The 19,149-nt window shown below is 38.5% G+C and overlaps 1 protein-coding gene across 4 annotated transcripts in view; it reads left to right on the forward strand.

The window, feature by feature from the left end:
* The window catches only part of mst1rb (macrophage stimulating 1 receptor b), a 33,917-nt gene that overhangs the window by 6,438 nt on the left and 8,330 nt on the right, over nt 1-19,149 (forward strand). For all 4 annotated transcript variants that reach the window (XM_028447704.1, XM_028447705.1, XM_028447706.1 and 1 more), the window contains 10 exons: nt 10,976-11,152; nt 11,277-11,399; nt 12,944-13,114; nt 13,219-13,379; nt 15,274-15,409; nt 15,491-15,627; nt 15,775-15,954; nt 17,068-17,167; nt 18,363-18,581; nt 18,667-18,813. In XM_028447704.1, the coding sequence (XP_028303505.1) occupies nt 10,976-11,152; nt 11,277-11,399; nt 12,944-13,114; nt 13,219-13,379; nt 15,274-15,409; nt 15,491-15,627; nt 15,775-15,954; nt 17,068-17,167; nt 18,363-18,581; nt 18,667-18,813 (1,551 nt within the window). The remainder of the gene's footprint in view (nt 1-10,975; nt 11,153-11,276; nt 11,400-12,943; nt 13,115-13,218; nt 13,380-15,273; nt 15,410-15,490; nt 15,628-15,774; nt 15,955-17,067; nt 17,168-18,362; nt 18,582-18,666; nt 18,814-19,149) is intronic.

Genomic DNA, 19,149 nt, shown 5'->3' on the forward strand with positions numbered 1-19,149 from the left:
TGCTTCTTCATTATTTAGCAGCGTGATAGCTGAGGGGATCAAAGTGTTTGAGAATTTGCTGGTTTTCCTTGGGGGTGCATAATAGCGCCGCCTAGAGGCCATCAGACTAAAATCAGAGGAAAGAATGTGGTCAGGCTGATTGATAACCATCTGGCTTTCTGGACAACCCTTTTCTTCCAAAGAGAACTCAGGTCCATCAGCTGTACTCCAATAATATTGGAGCATACTCTAACATTCTGGTTCAAATTGTTTCTGTCCTTCACTCACAATCCATTAAACCAGCAGATAAAGGAAAATGTTAAAAGCCTTTCAATAAAGGGATGGTAAAAACAAGAGAAGATGCCCTTAGAAACACTAAAAGAGTTCAACTTTTGCAACAAGTGAATCCTTTGTTGACCATGTTTAACTATTGACTCTGTGTTCTGGACAAACTTTAGGTCACAGTTAAACAGTTCCCAGATACCAGTGGGAGTCAACAATTTGTACATCTTCACTATGGATAATGTTGGCTACAGGTGAAGACCTCTGGCCAGACCGTCTGTTGTCAATTATAGGTTCAGTCAGGATCACTTTAGTCATATAGCTTTATTTAGCATGCATTTTAAATTTGGTGGTAAGGGAGCTCCCATTCATTTTTCCATGAGCTACATGGAGAGGCATAAGCAGAGAAAGCGGTCAGCATGACCCCCTGGAACAGAAGCACAGATGCTTAGATGACAACAAAAGAAAGTGTTTAAATAAACAGAAGAGGATTAGGAGCTGGGGTGGGGGTGGTTGCAAGGCATTTTCAGATAAAGCGTGCGGAAGTAGGCATGTTGCCGTGGTTAAAATGCAGCGCTGAGACCAACTCTAACCAATGAGAAGCATAGAACATGATCAGCTGGATGATTAACTGATTAGGAGATGGATGCTGTCAGTTGTTAACAGCTACTGACAGATGAAGAGGCTGGGCTAGCTTGACTTCCGTGCCTGCCTGAACAAACACAATGCTCAATTTATTTCATTTTGTGTACGTCATTGTCAAGGAAGCTGTCATCGCATTATTTGACAAACATTGATAAACTCTTCTAATGGCCTGATTCAGAACCCTGAAGAAGAGACAGAAGAGCTGTAATCTCCGAGAACTTCACCAGAAAGCTGCTCTCTGTGCTAGCCCTACAGCTGTCTATGAACAGAATAAAAAGCAAGGATGAAAGGACAGCCCTCAGGAGAACCAGTGTTGGACATTACAATTTGACATGTGACCATTCACTAAAACCGTCTGGAAATTTAAAAACAGCAATAAAATATGACCAGGCAGTTTAAAGTAAGAGGAGAGTCTCTGAATTAAAATATGAGTCTGCATTTTGTTGAAAGCTGATGGAAAGTCAGCATAATGCATGGGATCCTGACCTTGGCCAGTTTGCCTTTCAATTATTTCATAACAATACAGAAAATAGCTCAGATTCACAATAATTTAACAAGATATGGATTATTTCCATCACATTTTAAAGGTTTTCAGTGCAGAGAATCAGTTTGTTTAAGTTTTTGAAACAAAAAAATCCTAAAATAAATAAATGGTTCTTTTTCTGTGAGAATCTCATCAATGCACTCATGCCTTTTGCTACAAACATTTTTGCTGCAGAAGAGTCTCATGTGTTCAGCAATTTGTACATTTGTGCGTGGAGATACCACCAGGGGGCGCAAGCACCAATGATATTGGCCACTGCTACCATTTTAGACGGTACCTGTAATAAAACTCATGAGGTTAATTTCTTTAAAAGTCCTTCTAGAACGACTGGCCACATGTTCTGCTGTACGCTTTCCACTGTTGTTGCTCATTTTCCCAACGCTTTTCCGGGTCCTTCAGGACGAACACCGGCTCCTCCTGATGGCTCCATTCTGGCCGAGGAGGACTTGGTTTCCGCTGCTGCACAGGCTCTGTTGCAGCTCGCCAATGCATCTCCTTTGCAGGGCAGACCTGTTGTCCCAAATAAGGGGCGGGCCGGGTGTTACACCCCTATCCCACTCACCTCCAGCTCTGGGTCTGGCCGCTGCAAGACCCGGCGTAGACTTTTCTAGTTTTGACAATGGTGTCGGCCACACTAATTGCAATGCACGGGTTCTGTCGACATACAGGTTTTACGCTAATAGGTGGAAACTGTTTGACAAGTGGTGTTGTGATAGTAGGCTGGACCCCGGATGCTGTCCATCCTCCTAGTCCTGCAAGACCTGTTCGACAAGGGGCGGTCTCCTTCTACACACATATGTGGCGGCTATTTCATGTTGGCACATTGGAGTGGATGGTGCTACTGTCAGCAGCAATAAAAGGGTCTCCTTGTTTCTGAAGGGTGCCCGGAGACTGCATCTCTCCAGACACCACGCAGTGCCTTTGTGGGACTTGGCTGTGGTGCTCTTGGTCTTACGGTCTTTGCCTTTTGAGCCATTGGCAAAGGTGAGCTTAAGTGGTTGTCCATGAAGACTCCATTCCTCTTGGCGATGGTCTCGGGCAAGCGCGAGGAGGAGTTGCAGGTTCTCTTTGTCAACGAATGGTTCGAGGGTTACTCTCTGGCCTAATCCATCTTTTGTCCCCAAGGTGCCTGTCGGGCCCTTACAACTCGCTTGTTTTGATTCTGACTGACTCAGAGCATCTTTGCCCCATCCACTCTCTCGCTGCTTACCTGCAAGCAACCGCAGCAGTACGTAAGTCTGATCAACTGTTTGTGTGCTTTGCGGGACCCCGTGTGGGCCGTCCACTGTCTAAGCAGCGTCTGTCACACTGGGTTGTCAATGTTATCACTAAGGCTTACGCCAGGTGTGGTCAGCGACTGCCTACAGGTGTGAGGTGCCATTCCACCAGGAGCGTCTCCACTTCCTGGGCTGCAAAGGCTGGCGTTCCGCCGGAGACCATTTGTGCACTGGCTTCATGGATGTCTTCGAGCACCTTTGCCAGGTTCTACAAGGTGAACGTGGCCACTCCACACTGTTGGAGGGCGTCCTCACTCAAGAACGTCAACACCGCTCTTGAGTGAGGTGAGTGTCTTTGGGTCCATGGGGTCCTTGTGACCTTGTTGATATTAGTCATTCAGTGCTTGAAGCACCGCCTCTGGCGGTCAGAAGGGATGAAATAGAACGTAAGTTACTGTATGCATTTAGCTATGGTTCTATGAATCCTTTCTTGTTACGTGAGAAGATTGGTGGACTGTGACTTTATAGACTCACGTTGGTCACCGGAGGTCACGGGTGATTTAGTTATTCATTTCTCAAGAAAGAGATCATTCAGTGCTTGAGGCACCACATCTGGCGGTCATTCTGGATTCATAGAACCATAGTTACATACGTAACTTACGATCTAACTGCAGCCGCCGGTACAGTACAGCAATGCCTCCTACAAACCACGCCCACGCAATCCATTTTTCAGTGCGCTGAGCAGGTAAACAAATGCCCACATGTGCTACGCAAGACATTTTTCAATGCGCTGAGCGGTTAAAAAATGCCAATGTAACCTTGAATTTAGCTATAAGTAGAGGCAGTAGCGGTTAGGGTTAAGGTTAGTGAAAAAGATAGATACAGTAAATATTGCAAAGTCCCTAATTTGCCAGAACAGTGGAGGCGGTAGCAGTTGTTAGTGGAAAGGTTCATGTCCATTTATTGGCTCAGTGTGATGAATAAGGCGTAGTTTGTATGGGAGGATGGTTAGTACAGAGCGTGGTTTGTAGCGGCTGCGGCTATAGCTAGACCTTTCTCGCCAAATCGATGGAATCTTTAGTCAGATGGGGTAAAATTGCAGAAATTTGCAGTGAGTGGACAGAATTGCAGAGCCGCGCAGAATTCGCGGGGATTGGCTGAATTTGCATTAATAGTTGCGATCGCAACATCTCAAATTCCTGCAGCGTCTGGTTATTGAGATTTCTTCCACTGGTCTAAAATCAAGTCAAAAATTTAAATCCCTTGCTTTATTTGACTTTGAATAGAATAGAATCAACTTTATTGGCCAAGTTATGTAAGTTTGGCATAGGAATTGTTTTGATGGAAACTCACCCGTTATCACACTTCACGTATAAATTCTATCTAAAGTTTGTAACGCACCAACAATATCCAAACAAAAGTGACAGATAACGTTCCCTGAAGGGTCTTTACTTAAAAATTCCCTCATTTTGTGACCAATTTTTATTTGATTTGGGGAAATTTAGTGGAATAATTCAAGGAAATTTGTTCGAATTTTGGAAAAATTCAGAGTTCTTTCAACAATTTTAGATTAAAAAGGACTGCCATCATGTAACATACAAAGGAAAACTGTAAGCCCTTGGAGTTTTATTGACTATTTGGAGAGGCTGGGATGTCTACAGCTAAATTAGTTAATAATTTACAAAATGATTAATGATGTCTGTGTTTCCCTTTATTACTTTCTCCTGCGAGCCACATTGAAGGTTCTAAAGGGCCAGGTTTGGCCCCCGGGCCTTGAGTTTGACATGTCTTCTAAACGCTGAAATTTCAGATGATTTCAGCTTCATTTCAGACCAATTCAGTCCACATAAAAGGTACAAACAACAATAAATACTATATATTCACATAGCGCATATAGTTAACGCATACACACATTCCCTTCAATGCTTCCAATGACAGGAGGAATATCTTGCATCACTTAATGTAGGCTCAACCAAGACCCGCGTCAACTCATTTTTTGAATTAGATGTGGTTTTGTGCATTTTTGTTAATGTGAGTGTTTGAAATCACTGTTATTTTTCTGTTTTTATTGTTTGTGTACATTACACCTCAGTTCAAAAAACCCCCAGTGTATCAGAGGAAGTACTAGATACAACTTTTTGTTTTCAATTTACAGTCTATTCTATCAAAACAACCCATTTTTTAAAGCTAAAAGACATGTATTTTCTTTTTCCTTGAGCTCCGCTCCTCTCCTCTCCGCTCAGACTCATCACTGGTTCTGAGTGACCAGCAGCTGCTTTATAACGTTCTGCTGGTTAATCACAGCAACTGGTCTCAGGTGGAGCCTCACCTGCAACTCAGAACTCAATCAGCATCAAAACTAATAAAATACACATAGAACTTAATAATCACTGTTATTGAGAAGAATGTGCACCCAACTCAAAACAAACAAGAAAATAAATAAAAAGAGAACATTACCTAATGACAGTGTATTTTTGTGTATTTTTCTGTCATTTAATTTTTGTGTACTTTTGAAGTGTCAAGATTTTAGTTTGTTGTTGTAATTTTACATTGTGTGTCATGATTGTGTGTTATTCAGTTTTCATGTGTGCCTTTGTGGTTCTTATTTTTCTGTAATTTTGTATTGTTTTTTTGGCTCTGTGTTTTTTTTTTTTTTTGGTTAATTTTGTTTACTTTTGTGGTCATTTTTACATATTTTTTTTATTTTTATTTCAGTGTATTTTTGCTGTCCTTGTAATTTTTATATTTTTGTTGAGTCATTTTGTGTTTTTTTGTAGATGTGTTTAAAATGTCTGTTATTTGTGTGTATATCTGCTGTCCTTGCGTATTTATGTATTTATTTGTATTTTTTTAATATTTTTGGTGAGTGTTTTTTTTTTTTTTTGTTGTTGATGTGTTTTAAATTTCTCTACTGTTTTGGTTATTCTGTTTCATCTATATTTGTTGTCATTTTACATATTTTTCCATTATTTGTGTGTATTTTTGTTGTCATTTAAAAAAAAAAATCCATTATTTGTGTGTAATTTTGCTGTACTTGCACATTTATTTGTAATTAATTTATATGTTTTGCATATGTATTTGATGTATTTTAAATTTCTCTGTTTTGTGTATTTTTATTGTTTACTGTATTTTTTTGTCCTTTTATGTATATTTATGTATATTTCAGTTGTTTGTATCAATATAGTTTGTATTTATATATTAGTTAATAGAGTTTGTATTTGTTTATTAGTTAATATAGTTTGTATTTATATAGTTTGTATGTATATATTAGGTAAGTGTATTTATATATTAGGTAATATAGTTTGTATTTGTTTATTTGTTAATATAGTTTGTCTTTCTCTCTTAGTTCCTGTTTTGTCTTTGTTTCTTCGTTCTCGCGCTTTCTCTTTTCGTTATTCTCGTTTGTCTTTATCTCCTTTTCCCCTCGTTTGTCTTTTCTTCGTTCCTCTCGTTTGTCCTTTCTCTCTTCGTTCCCCTCGTTTGTCTTATCTTAGTTAATATCGTTTGTCTTTCTTCTCGTTTCTCTAGTTTGTCTTTCTCTCCTCGTTCCTCTCGTTGTGTCTTTCTCTCTTCGTTCCTCCTCAGTTTGTCTTTGTTTCTTCGTTCCCTTCGTTTGTCTTTGTTTCTTCGGTTCTCGTTTGTCTTTCTCTCTTCGGTCCTCGCGTTTGTCTTTCTCTCGTTCACTCAGCGTTTGTCTTTCTCTCTTGTTCCTCGCGTTTGTCTTTGTTTCTTTGTTCCTCGCGTTTGTCTTTCTCTCTTCGTTCCTCGCGTTTTTCTTTCTCTCTTCGTTCCTCGCGTTTGTCTTTGTTTCTTTGTTCCTCTCGTTTGTCTTTCTCTCTTCGTTCCATCTCTTTTTGTCTTTCTCTCTTCGGTCCTCGCGTTTGTCTTTCTCTCTTCGTTCCTCGCGTTTGTCTTTCTCTCTTCGTTCCTCGCGTTTCGTCTTCTCTCTCTTCGTTCCTCGCGTTTTGTCTTTCTCTCTATCGTTCCTCGCGTTTGTCTTTCTCTCTTCGTTTCCTCTCGTTTGTCTTTGTTTCTTCGTTCCTCTCGTTTGTCTTTCTCTCTTCGTTCCTCTCGTTTTGTCTTTCTCTCCTCGTTCCTCTCGTTTGTCTTTCTCTCTTCGTTCCTCGCGTTTGTCTTTCTCTCTTCGTTCCTCGCGTTTGTCTTTCTCTCTTCGTTCCTCGCGTGTTGTCTTTCTCTCTTCGTTCCTTTCGTTTGTCTTGTTTCTTCGTTCCTCTCGTTTGTCTTCTCTCTTCGTTCCTCTCGTTTGTCTTTCTCTCTTCGTTCCTCTCGTTTGTCTTTCTCTCTTCGTTCCTCGCGTTTGTCTTTCTCTTTTCGTTCCTCGCGTTTGTCTTCTCTCTTCGTTCCTCGCGTTTTGTCTTTCTCTCTTCGTTCCTCGCGTTTGTCTTTCTCTCTTCGTTCCTCGCGTTTGTCTTTCTCTCTTCGTTCCTCGCGTTTGTCTTTCTCTCTTCGTTCCTCTCGTTTGTCTTTGTCTGGCAGCCCTTGGCGCCACGTGGTGACTGTGAGGTTGCCAACCAGCAGTCAGGATGGATTTAAAAACATGTTTATGTAACGTGTTAATAATTGAGCTTTAGAGGCGCTGGCGGGAGGCGTCCTTCCTTTTTTTTTTTTTTTTTTTTTAGTTTTTTACCTTTGGTCTGAGCCACTGAGCCTTAACTCAGGTTTACAGAATGATGGCGGTTGGTCAGTGGTAGATAACGTTGTTTACATTTCAGTCATCAAGTCAAAACCCAGTCTCTATTATTGATCATTTAATCACAAAAAAACGATTTTTATCCTTATGATTATATGATTAGTGTTATTGTTGGGTTTTGATGTTGTTTTTATCTGAGCATTTACACGGGAGAAAATGAATGGTTTGTGTGGTCATTCTAGATATTTTTTCTTTTTTGTATATGTTTGTTGTTTTTTGTGTGTTTTTGGTGTTGTTTTGTATATTTTCCTGTCTTTTTTGTTTTTTGTGTCAATTTGTTCATTTTTCTCCAATTTTGTGTTTTTGTTGTCATTTTGCATATTTTTCTGTCTTTTTTGTATGTTTTTGTTGTTGTTTTGTGAGTTTTTGGTGTCATTTTGAATATTTTTCTGTCTTTCTGTATATTTTTGTGGTTTTTTGTATTTTTTTGTTGTTTTTTTAGTGTATTTTTGGTGTCGTTTTCTTAATTGTTCTCCAATTTTGTGTTTTTGATGTCTTTTTTGTTGCTGTTTTGTGAGAATTTGGTGTCGTTTTGAATATTTTTCTGTCTTTCAGTATGTTCTTGTGGTTTTTTGCATTTTTTTGTTGTTTTTTAGTGTATTTTTGTTGTTTTTTGTGTGTTTTTGGTGTCGTTTTGTTTATTTTTCTCCAATTTTTGTGTGTTTTCTTTGTGATTTTGCATATGGATCTGTCTTTTTTGTATATATTTGATGTTGTTTTGTGGGCTTAGGGATCGACTGATATGGGTTTTTTAGGGCCGATGGTGATACCAATTTTTTTCCATCAACCTAAGCCAATAACCGATATAGACTGCTGATTTTCTTAAGCCAATATTTGGAGCCGATACTACTTTTGCTCCCTCAATTTACATCATAAAAATTACACAAGTCTCAATTAAAAAAAAAGGAACATTTATTGAAATTAACAAAGGTGAGGTAGAACGACACCAGGTAAAATGTATTTAACAAATAATAAAAACAGGGGATGTAGAAGAAGAACAAGTAAAAAATAGAGCGAGAAAATCTCATGAAATATTATGAAAGAGAATTGTTCGTCCTTGTCCTGAAAATAGCTTTGACAAATAAGTTGGCCTGACTGAAGATATATTTTATAAACAGGATTATTGAGTATAAAGATATATAATTATAGTAATAAACACAAAAAGAAACCATGAATAATAGTCCATTCCAACACAACCCCAGAACATAAATTAACAGAGGAAAATAACGTGTTGTCGGATGCGCATTAAGCAACTGCTTAATGCGCATCCGACATCACGTTAATAAACTGATCAAGTTTCTGTTCTATGTTGCATCAACATTAACAGGAATAAATATTGGGATTGAAGAGCTTGCTTCACGCTCTGCTAGTGGGGGGAGGGGCTCTGCACTCTGTCTGTAGCAACATTGAGCCCTGTAGCAGCCGCTCTGTTTATAAAGTGGATCGGCGAACGCAGCAGCGCGCATCGGCCGATGTCGATACACGTAAAACACGCAAAATGCGGCCGATCAAATCAGCCGTCCGATGAATCGGTCGATCACTATGTGGGCTATTTATTTTTGCCCTTAGCATTTTGAGATTCATGAATGTAAAGTGCAAAATTATTATTATTATCATTAACAATATATATTATTATAATGAATTCCATTATATCTAATATATATACTTTCACTTATCCTTATTGGTTAGCGTCACTGCCTCTCAGGGCAGAGATCGTGATGTCAAAGATTTTACTTTTATACTCACACAAAAACATTTTATCATGTGTTTATTAACATAGGGTTTTGTAAGAAGTCTTTCTGTAAGTGTGTGTTCTGTTATTGAGCTACTGTGTCAACAATAATGATTGTTGCAATTTAATCCCACTTCACAAGCCCTCCACTATTAGAAAACAACGTCAATAATTTTACCCTTTTTTGTTGATTGGTCCAGCATTTATACGTGTTTAAAATGAGAAAGTACAGTAGTATTCTCCTGTGTGTGGCTGTATGTAATATGCTATAGAGCTACACTCGATCGTTGTGTTTGTGACTCAGTGAATAATCATCAATCATTTCCACTGACATGATGAAATAAAAATATTATTTCAGCGCCATCCATTTGTGCGTCTGCTGAAACACGGTTATTGTTTCTCCTGGTTACCATGGCAACTAGTGTATCACAGCCATCATCCTCAGATTTCAGCAGCTGTGGCTTTTTTTTATTACAGTAAACATTGATTTAAGATGAAAGCAGTCAAAGACAAATGTTGGAAATCACTACGAGGCTTGTGACGCAAATGGAAAATTATTTAGGAAAATCAATAAAGATTTAAAGAACAGGGGGGTGACACAGGTGGGACGTTGGCAACTGGCGGCCCGGGGGCCACATGGGGCCATCGGTCTTTACCAAAGTAAGCGCACAAAATTAGGCTTCTCCAAAGACCCACAAGACGAATACAAAAATAGAGAAAAACTAACAAAACACATTTAAAAAAATTACACCAAAAACACAAAATGACAAAAACACAAACAAATAGAAGAAACAACAAAGGGCAACAACATGAGTCAAAAATACACAAAATGAGAAAAAAAATTACACATGCTGACAGAGAAATACACAAAAGGACCACACAAACAAAGCAACATAACTAAAAAAAAAACCAAACTGCAACAAAATACAAAAAATGACCAAAAATATCCCCAAAAACAAATATAATGATAGGAAAATACATAAATACATCCTAAAACTGCTACAAAACACACAAAAAGGACTCCAATAGTACACAAAATGAGAAAAAAATACACAAAAGCACCACAAAACATAATTACAAAAACCCAAAACTGCAACAAAAATACACCATTTAACTCAAAAACACACAACAGGAAACACAATAAACAAACATAACAGAAAAACACACAAAATGAGAGAAAAATAGACAAAACTGCAACAAAAATACACAAAAGGACTCCTCAAACGTAAAGCCACAAAAAACAACCCAAATTGACTCCAAAAACACACAATATAAGAGAAAAATATATTAAAAAGAAATACAAAAGAAATTCACAGAAAAATGTACAAAATTACATAAAAATGACTCCAAACACACACAATATGACAAAAATAAACAAAAACCCATCAAACCTTTTGTTCCTTCCTGTGTTAATGCTCCGATTGGTCATTATTCTAAATATCTGACCCTCGCATCAGATATAATGACATTTTATGGCCTCGCTGTGATCATTGTTGTCCGTCCCAGGTGTAACGTTCGGCAGCAGATGGAGTTTGTTTACTCAGATGTTCAAAAGATGCTCAATGCTCCACAACCCTGGAAACGGTCATTTGATGAAAAAATGTGACCTAAGCTGACAAAGCATTTTTTTTTCTTCCAATAAAATGAATAAAAAAAATAAATACAAATTTAAAAAACACCACTTTTAAGGTATAGAAAAAGGCTTTACATATTTTTTTAACAAATGTTTTTACATGATTTCTATTTATTAGCATTTGTAGCATGTGTAATTTTCAGTGTTTCTAAATGATCAGCTATAGTGCATCACCCTGTGCCCCCCCCCCACTCTTTCTGCCTGTTGCTGTGGCCTGTTGCTTTAACACTAGAGCATGGAGAACAACGCTACGTGCAGAGACCATCCAACCATGGTGTCTAAGCCCTACTACAGAGTGGACCTGTTCAACAGGCAGATGACCAACGTGCTGCTCACGTCCCTCCTGGTTACCACCATAGAGAACAAAACCGTGGCCCACATCGGCACCTCCACCGGACGACTTCTTCAGGTGCTCCTCATCATCGTATCAAAGCTACTCTTCTTCTTCTTCTTCTTCTTCTTCTTCTTCTTCTTCTGTTTATCTTTACTTTCCTCAAAATCCACTGATGACACAGCTTTGTTTGTGTTTTTAGCTGGTTTTGACCAGATCCAGTCCTGTCATGTTTGCCAACTACTCAATAGTGGAGAACCAGAGGGTTTCCTCTATTGCTGCTGTTTACTCCTCAGAGTATCTTCTCTTTGTGGTTGGAGACAAGGTACGGTCTTTATATTCCTCAAAAAAGACAAAAATGTGTTTAAATTGGCTGTTTACAGACATTAGATCACATTTGGTGACATGGGACACGTTTGTGATGCTCTGCTGGTCTGATGAAAAAAGGTTTGACCTTTGGTTATTACGTTTTAAAACCTAATAAAAATAACAAATAAGCAGTGTGGTTATTTTGTTTTACCGACTTAAAACCAAAACAGAAATATAGAAAAATCAAAAACCAGATAAGCAGCGTTTTTCTGTTTTAAAATGAAAACTTGTTCTGTTTGTGTGATATTTAGATATTTACGGGAAAACTATGGACGAGAGTTTCATGTTTTAATCTCACCACACAGAGGGGACCCACAGACGGGGGCAAACTTTTACTCTCTGACAAAAAAGGAGCAGCGCATGGGTCACATTACTGATAAACTGGTGAATAAAAACGTTATTAATACATAAATAATAAAGAAAAAGTATGTTACGAAAAGCACACACACAATATGTCATTAAAGGAACCAGAGGTGGTGTAATGAGTCTACTGGTGCTCCTCATTTCTTGTGTTGACGGCTGCCGTTATCGGTTTTTATAACGAGCAAAATAAATATTTTTACTGCTCTCAAAAAAGCTGTAATTGTTTTTGCAAAAGTTTAAACCTGGTTAGTTCAGCTACAATAAGCATGTTTCTCTTCAAATGTAAGATATGAAATGTATTTGGTATTTGAACTTCTTGCATTTAGAAAAGATTTATTAAAAACAACAACAAAAATAATCTGGTTTTCATTCATCTTTAGTATCTGATTTCTGGTGTTTTTTTCACCAGATAAAGAGAACAGTGATTAGCTTGACTCCAATTTTGTTCTAGTTTGTTCCCAGTATTCCCCGCGATATCCTCTCACTCTGTGAGAACGTCAATATCAGCCAAATTTGGATCTTTGCGTTTAAGCCCAGAATAAACATCTGCCGTTGTTTTGCCGCAATTTCCAGTCTGTGAAAACACCAGAAATCCTGAGTTTTTGGGTTAAAACACAAGAAATCACATTAAGAATGAAGTAAAAACACTGGATCTGTCTAAGAAACTCCACATCCCACAATGCAATGCACCAAACTTTTACTGACCTTTTTTTTTTTTACAGATGCTCCAGAATATTTTGAATGTAAAGAAGAAATACTAAAACATAGGAAAGAAAGAACAGAAAAGAAAATGTGCATAATTAAATAGGGATTAGATACAGGTGCACACTTCCAGGAAAATATAATACAAATGTACAAATATACAGATATAATACAGAGAAATACAAGTATAGTATAGTATAGTATAGTATAGTATAGTATAGTATAGTATAGTATAGTATAGTATAGTATAGTACTTTAAACACATATTGTAGTCTTAGGTTGTTCAATTTAAGTATTAAATATTCAATAGATTTAAGTAAAACCAAATAGAAAATAAAATACATAAAAATGAATTTTCAAACACTGGTATTTTTGGAAAAATTGACTTTTTGGTTAAATTCCAGTAAAACCAATGCAGAAATGTGCCTGTTTTAGATGATCCAGGTACCACAGAGGGGTCCTGGCTGTCAGCACTTCATGACGTGCGCCGTGTGCCTCACGGCCCCAAAGTTCATGGGCTGTGGCTGGTGCTCTGGGGTGTGTCTGTGGGAGAGCGAGTGCCACAACCGCTGGAGGAACGAGTCGTGTCCTCCTGGTATCTCTGGGGTGAGCTTTGCTCTGGGATCCATCGTAAAAACACAACCCTACACGCCTAATAATAAAGTTAATTTTCAAGATTGGACCGTGTGTGCTTTGGTTGTACGATGCAGTTCTTTCCACGGACCGCTCCTCCCGAGGGTCAGACGGAGCTGACTCTGTGTGGGTGGGAGTTCCAGTCTCCTTTAAGGCCCGCCATTACCTCCAGGACACACCAGGTCCGTCTGGGACAGACAGCCTGCACCGTGCTGTCAGCTAAAAGCAACAACACACAGTGAGTGGAAGCCTGCTCAGATACTTCTCTCATCATATCACTTATTGTCATTAGTGATGCACCGGAAATTTGGCCTCCGTAAATGACCCAATAATGCATTTTTGGGTGTTGGCCGAAACACTTTTCTCACCGCAACAACCTGACCGAAACAGGAAGTTGTGAGCAAACACTGTGTTCAGCTAGTGCTTGTCTGGATACAGGCCAACGTGTCTGTGCTGTGCACGTATTGTAATATATGAGTATTAAAGCCTCTTCTAAGCAGAGGTTGAGACAGAGCATGGAGTGAAAACAGTTTTTATTTTTCTGTTATCGAAACTACGCATCAGAAGCATGAATTAGGCTTTAGCATTTGTCAGCGCACATTTCACAGAGATCCTCGGTACATCATCGCGACTGTACTCGAGAAACTGATTCAGGAACTGATTTCACTGTGATGAAGCAGAGAAGCTGCTCTTCATCAACAACTTCAGTGCACATTGTGTTTTGATTAGAGTCAGTGGGGGACTGGGGCTGTGTTCATGAGGCTGGTGGCAGAGGGAAAGAAGCTGTGTCTGATGAACCCAAACCTCCTTCCAGAGGGGAGAGATTGGAACAGTTTATGTTCATCTGCCACAGTCTTTCCTGCACGTTTCAGAGCTTTAATTTTAGTGAGGTTAGTACACACAGCCGTTAATGCAATGTTCTAATAATTAGCATAATCATTTCATTTATTTCGGTTAGCTGATTGCTAACAGCCTGTGATTTGTAGTACAGGGACTCTGTGACAGAGAATGTTTGGTCAGGATCAGGCGTCTGAAAGGAACCATTTAACCTCATCTCACCTGGATTAAAGTCCTCCTGGAGCCAAAAACATACCTTCTCAATGAAGACAATACAGTGTATTAAATTATATACAGTTAAAATTATATAGAATAATGTTTGATTTAATTTTTGATTTATATTGATCATGTAAATGGCAACTTAAAAACAGTTTAAAATAAACTGACATTAAGAAATAAAACAGTATCTTGCATCTTCAAATTCTGACACATCTCAGTTTACATAAACACAATCTTATATAAAGAAGATTTTATTTAGTTAATGTATTTGAAAGGCTACAAAAAGTAACTTGAATATGATAACACATGATCATGTGATCAACGCATGCTAATTACTCATTTCTTGCCACACATAAAACATACATATTTAACCTGTACATTGGTGGTTAAATAAATCTGTTCCCACACAGTTAAAATCTGTATTTTCTTCCAGAATAGTGTTTTTGTTGGTTTAGTTTCTTACCAGGGATTTAAAACTTAAGGTTAGTCACAGGTGCAGGAAAGTTGATGGTCTGTAGATGTTGCAGGAAGTGAAGTAGGAATGTGCTGAGTCATTGCACAATGTGATTTATTTTAGGGTTAAATAGTTATATCTTGATTTTATTTGTCATTAATCATTAATAGCCTCTGTAAAAAAAGCTATAGGGAGCCATTGCCTTAGAGTCAAAGAGCCACATTAGGCTCCAGAGCCGCAGGTTGCAGACTCCTGGGTTAGGTGAAGTTAATGGAAAGATATCCCAGATATACTTATTCAGCTTTGTAGTACAGGCTCTTTTCTGTATTTTTGTTCTCATTCTCTTTCACATATCTTAGTTATTTTTGTGTATTTTTTGTTGTCATTTTGTGTGTTTTTAGAATCATTTTGTGAGTTTACTTTTACAAAATTAGACCTAGAGCCTCATGTGGCCCCTGAACCACCTGTTGCCCATGTGATAACTGCAGCATTTGATTCATTTCATATTTTTGAACCAATGTAAGAACTATTACTGCCTCAGATTATTATGAATTTTTCCATTTTGCTTCTCCATATTGTTTGTATTTCATGACGCTTTTCTTGACCCACTCGTTTCCTTCAGCTTAGTGTGTAAGATCCGTTCTGGAGCGTTGGAACTGTCCAAGCACGTCAACATAACCGTTGAGGTTCACGAGGGAAAGGTGGAAGGACGCTACTCGATAGACGGGAAGGCAGAGATGCCAGGATTCTCATTTGTGGTAATCCATCATAATGTTCACTTTTAACTGTTTTAGGCCCCGCCTCTAACTGAATGAGCTCAGTTGACGTTCTTCCATCAGATTCCAAACATCACAGACATCCATCCCAACTACGGGCCTCGGGCCGGGGGTACGCTCATCACCGTGACTGGACCTCACCTGAACGCAGGAACCACCAGGAGAGTCCATCTTAATGGTGTGGAATGTCACATAAAGAGGTCTGAAGACACGCTTTTCATTCCTCTCTATGTGCACTTTTTGTATTTGCCCTACTTTCATTTCTGTGATATTTTTCCAGGTGTAAAATAGATTTTAAATCAGAATAGATGTGTCACCATAACCACCTCAAACCTCTATCACTGCAGAGTCACTAAACCAAAGGACAACATGTCCTCCATCGTGTGTCTGTCCCAGCCCATCTCAGAGGTCAGGGACGTTCCTCTCAGTGTTTTCATCGACAAATCTCCTGTGCTCACTACAAAGGTGTTTTACTACAAAGAGAACCCAAAGATTACAGCCATTAGGCCTGACTGCAGCTTTGACAGGTGAGTTATTATACTCCTGAGGTTCCCAAACACCGATTAGTGTAGTATTAGATTGAAAGTATGACGTAAAAGGATGATTTTACTGTTTAAAAATGCTAAATGTCATCCTGCTTCAAAGGTTTTTCAAGCCTTGTTAAACCTGTTAAAGCTGCGTAACATCATAAATCACATTTTCTTGTCTTGTCCTGCAAAGAAACACACAAAAAAAAATCACGCTCAGAATGAATAAAAACACTTCTTCAGCTTTGGTGCCATCTTTGCTTTCTTCTACAGGACTTTAAATCACAAAATGCAATGTGGGAAACTTTTCTAAAGTTCGGGTCAATAACTACGACGACGTATTAAGGCCACATTAAAATAAAATAAAAAAATCTTGGCACTACGAGATTAAAGTCATAGCATTTCCAGAATAAAGTTGTCATTTTATGAGAATAAAGTCGTTTCTGAAAAAAATCTGAATAATTTGAGATTAAAGTCATAAAATTTCAAAATTAAAGTTGTAATATTTCAAGAATAAAGTCGTAATTTTCTGAAAATGGTGTGTGTGTGTTTTGTGGTCACTTGTGCGTTATGGAGAATGTGGAATATTTAGTGAGATTATATTTCTCTTTAGGTTTCACACATGGTGAAACACTCATCACCACTGTTATCAGTTTAACTACTTAAAAGTCACTTTGCAGACGTTTGCGTTTGTTCTGCTGAAAGACCCAGAATGAATTGGCGCAAATAGACTCTTTTATTGTGGAGGAGGAAGTGGATGAAGTGGTCGACTTCAAGGCTATTGTGGTTAGTTGCGTTCACCTCAACAGGGAAGTATGCACATCATACACAGCATACACTGTGGTTGGAAGTAAATAAATTAAAATAAAAGCATTGTTTTTTTTCTGATTAATAAATAAATAAATCCTCAACAAAGCCTTTTGTAACAAGGCAAGGCTAATGTATTTGTATAGCATTTCATACACAAGGCAATTCAATGTGCTTTACATGATTAAAAAGTGCAACAGAAAACATTAAACAGTTTAAAAATCAATAAGAACATTAAAATCAGCAGTAAACACATGAAATCAACAATGTGTGGTTGACCTCTGCCTTGTTGTTTTTCACTTGTAGGGGTTCAAAGATTGTGATTGAAGGGGAGAACCTGGATTCTGTTTACCGCACCGTCATCCGGTTTAAACCTAATGAAAACCACCTGAAACCTGTGACAAGGGTACACAGTTCATCTTTTCTCTGTGTCTTTTATTGTGAAAGGGATCCTCCACTGTTTTTAAATGTTTGGCCTTAATTCTTTGAAATGTACTCATTAGAAGATTTATGCCTAAGAAAACACATTATTTTGCTCCATATTCATTTCATTGCCTTTTCAAAGTGGGACTACTTTACAGTTTTAGAGTCTGTGTTCCTCCATCTTGAAATCACGTGATTGATGATGTCACACGGCCCCACTGCCTGTAAACATCTCAACATCATGGATTGTTGAAGGACTCCCACCCAAAAGGACTTCTATCCTCAGGGTTTGTCTTCAACAGTCCATGATTTACTCACTAATTTCAGCCACCAGAGCGTGTCAGCACACTGTTTAAGGTGTACGCTCAATACTATACACAACAAACTTCATGAGTATATACTGTCTACTATATAGTATGATTAGGATGATCAGCGTTCCCACTGAAGGATACTTCCAAGTTTCCCAAGATGCATTTGGAAGTACACCGAGGCTAAATTGTGTTGAGTTTTTATTCCTAATTGCACACTGTGCCCCTCAGTAATGGGGCTTAGTTGGGGACCTGCCTTTTTTCTCTCTTCTTACCTCCTGTTCTCCACTTCTCATCTAAGAAATATGGGGCGCTGCCCTTGTGGCGACCCACAGTTCTCCCGCCCCTGTCGTCCCATGTTATGTGTATGTGATTGTCTTTTTATGTTTCTTGGACGGGATGAAACTGAAACGTAATTTTGTTGCTCTGTTACATGTGCAATGAGAAATAAAGATTTATTGATGGATTGATTGATTAATTTATCTTCTTTCGATAAACAAAAGAGGTTTATATTGACACCTTTAACGAAGCAGCACAAGTTGTTATTTTGATCTAAAAAGCTGCTAAATGATGTAAAAATCAGGCTGAATGTTTCACTCCAATAGAAAACAATGGGATGTTTAGAGGCAGTGGAGCCGAGTGACATCATCAATCACATGATTTCAAGATGGAGAAACACAGGATCTAAAACTGTAAAATAGTTACATTTTTAAAAGTGAATGAATGATTATGGTGCAAAATAATGTGTTTTGTTATGCAAAGACCTACTTATAAGCAGATTTTAAAGATTTTCGGCCACATTTGTAAAAACAGTAGAGGATCCCTTTTAATATGGTTGGTTATTAGATTTTTCTTCTTCTTCTGTTGCAGGAATGCATCAGCAAGTCTTCCTCAGTGCGGATGGAATGCATCACTCCTACGTTTCCCCGGGACGAGACGGAGGAAGGCGAGCTGTCCTTCGACATGGACGGAGCGACAGGCCTGTGGAACAAAGAGTTCTCCTACCACCCGTATGGAAAGCCCATCCCGTTTGAAACCGAGGGTCACGTGCTGAATCTGTACCCAGGCTTTGATGAAGTCTCACTACACGTGGGTCAAGATTTCTATTCAAACTAAAACGCAGAGTTCCCGTTTCAACGCAGGGCTTTAAAGGTCTTTCCTTTGATGTTTGTAGCATCAGAAGCTGAACCTGGTGAGCTCGTGTATGACCATTATTATGACGGTGGCAGGCGTCGATTGTGATGCTAAAGTTCTCGACAACGAGATAACCTGCAGGATCCCCAAAAACATGACTATCCCCAGCGAGGGATTGCCAGTAAAGGTATGTTCACGTCCCATCTTACACACATCCTGAAGCATCCAAATGCTAACAATGGAAACTACACAGAAATATGTATATTTTCTTACATTTGCAGATAAATTACTATTTCTTTAAAGCTCATATGGAAAAATACATTGTGGTGCCTTCTAAATAGGTTGGGCTAGCAAGACAAGAATGAGGTCATGAAAACTTCTTATTGTATTTCAGCCGTGGGCAACAAAACACACAAATCAGTAAAAAAATGCACAAACTGAGATAAAAAAAATACACAAAATGACTCCAAAAAACATACAAAATGACTCCAAAAAACATACAAAACAACAACAAAAATAAAAT

The sequence above is a fragment of the Gouania willdenowi genome, chromosome 5, assembly GCF_900634775.1.
Source record: "Gouania willdenowi chromosome 5, fGouWil2.1, whole genome shotgun sequence".
NCBI lineage: Eukaryota > Metazoa > Chordata > Actinopteri > Blenniiformes > Gobiesocidae > Gouania > Gouania willdenowi.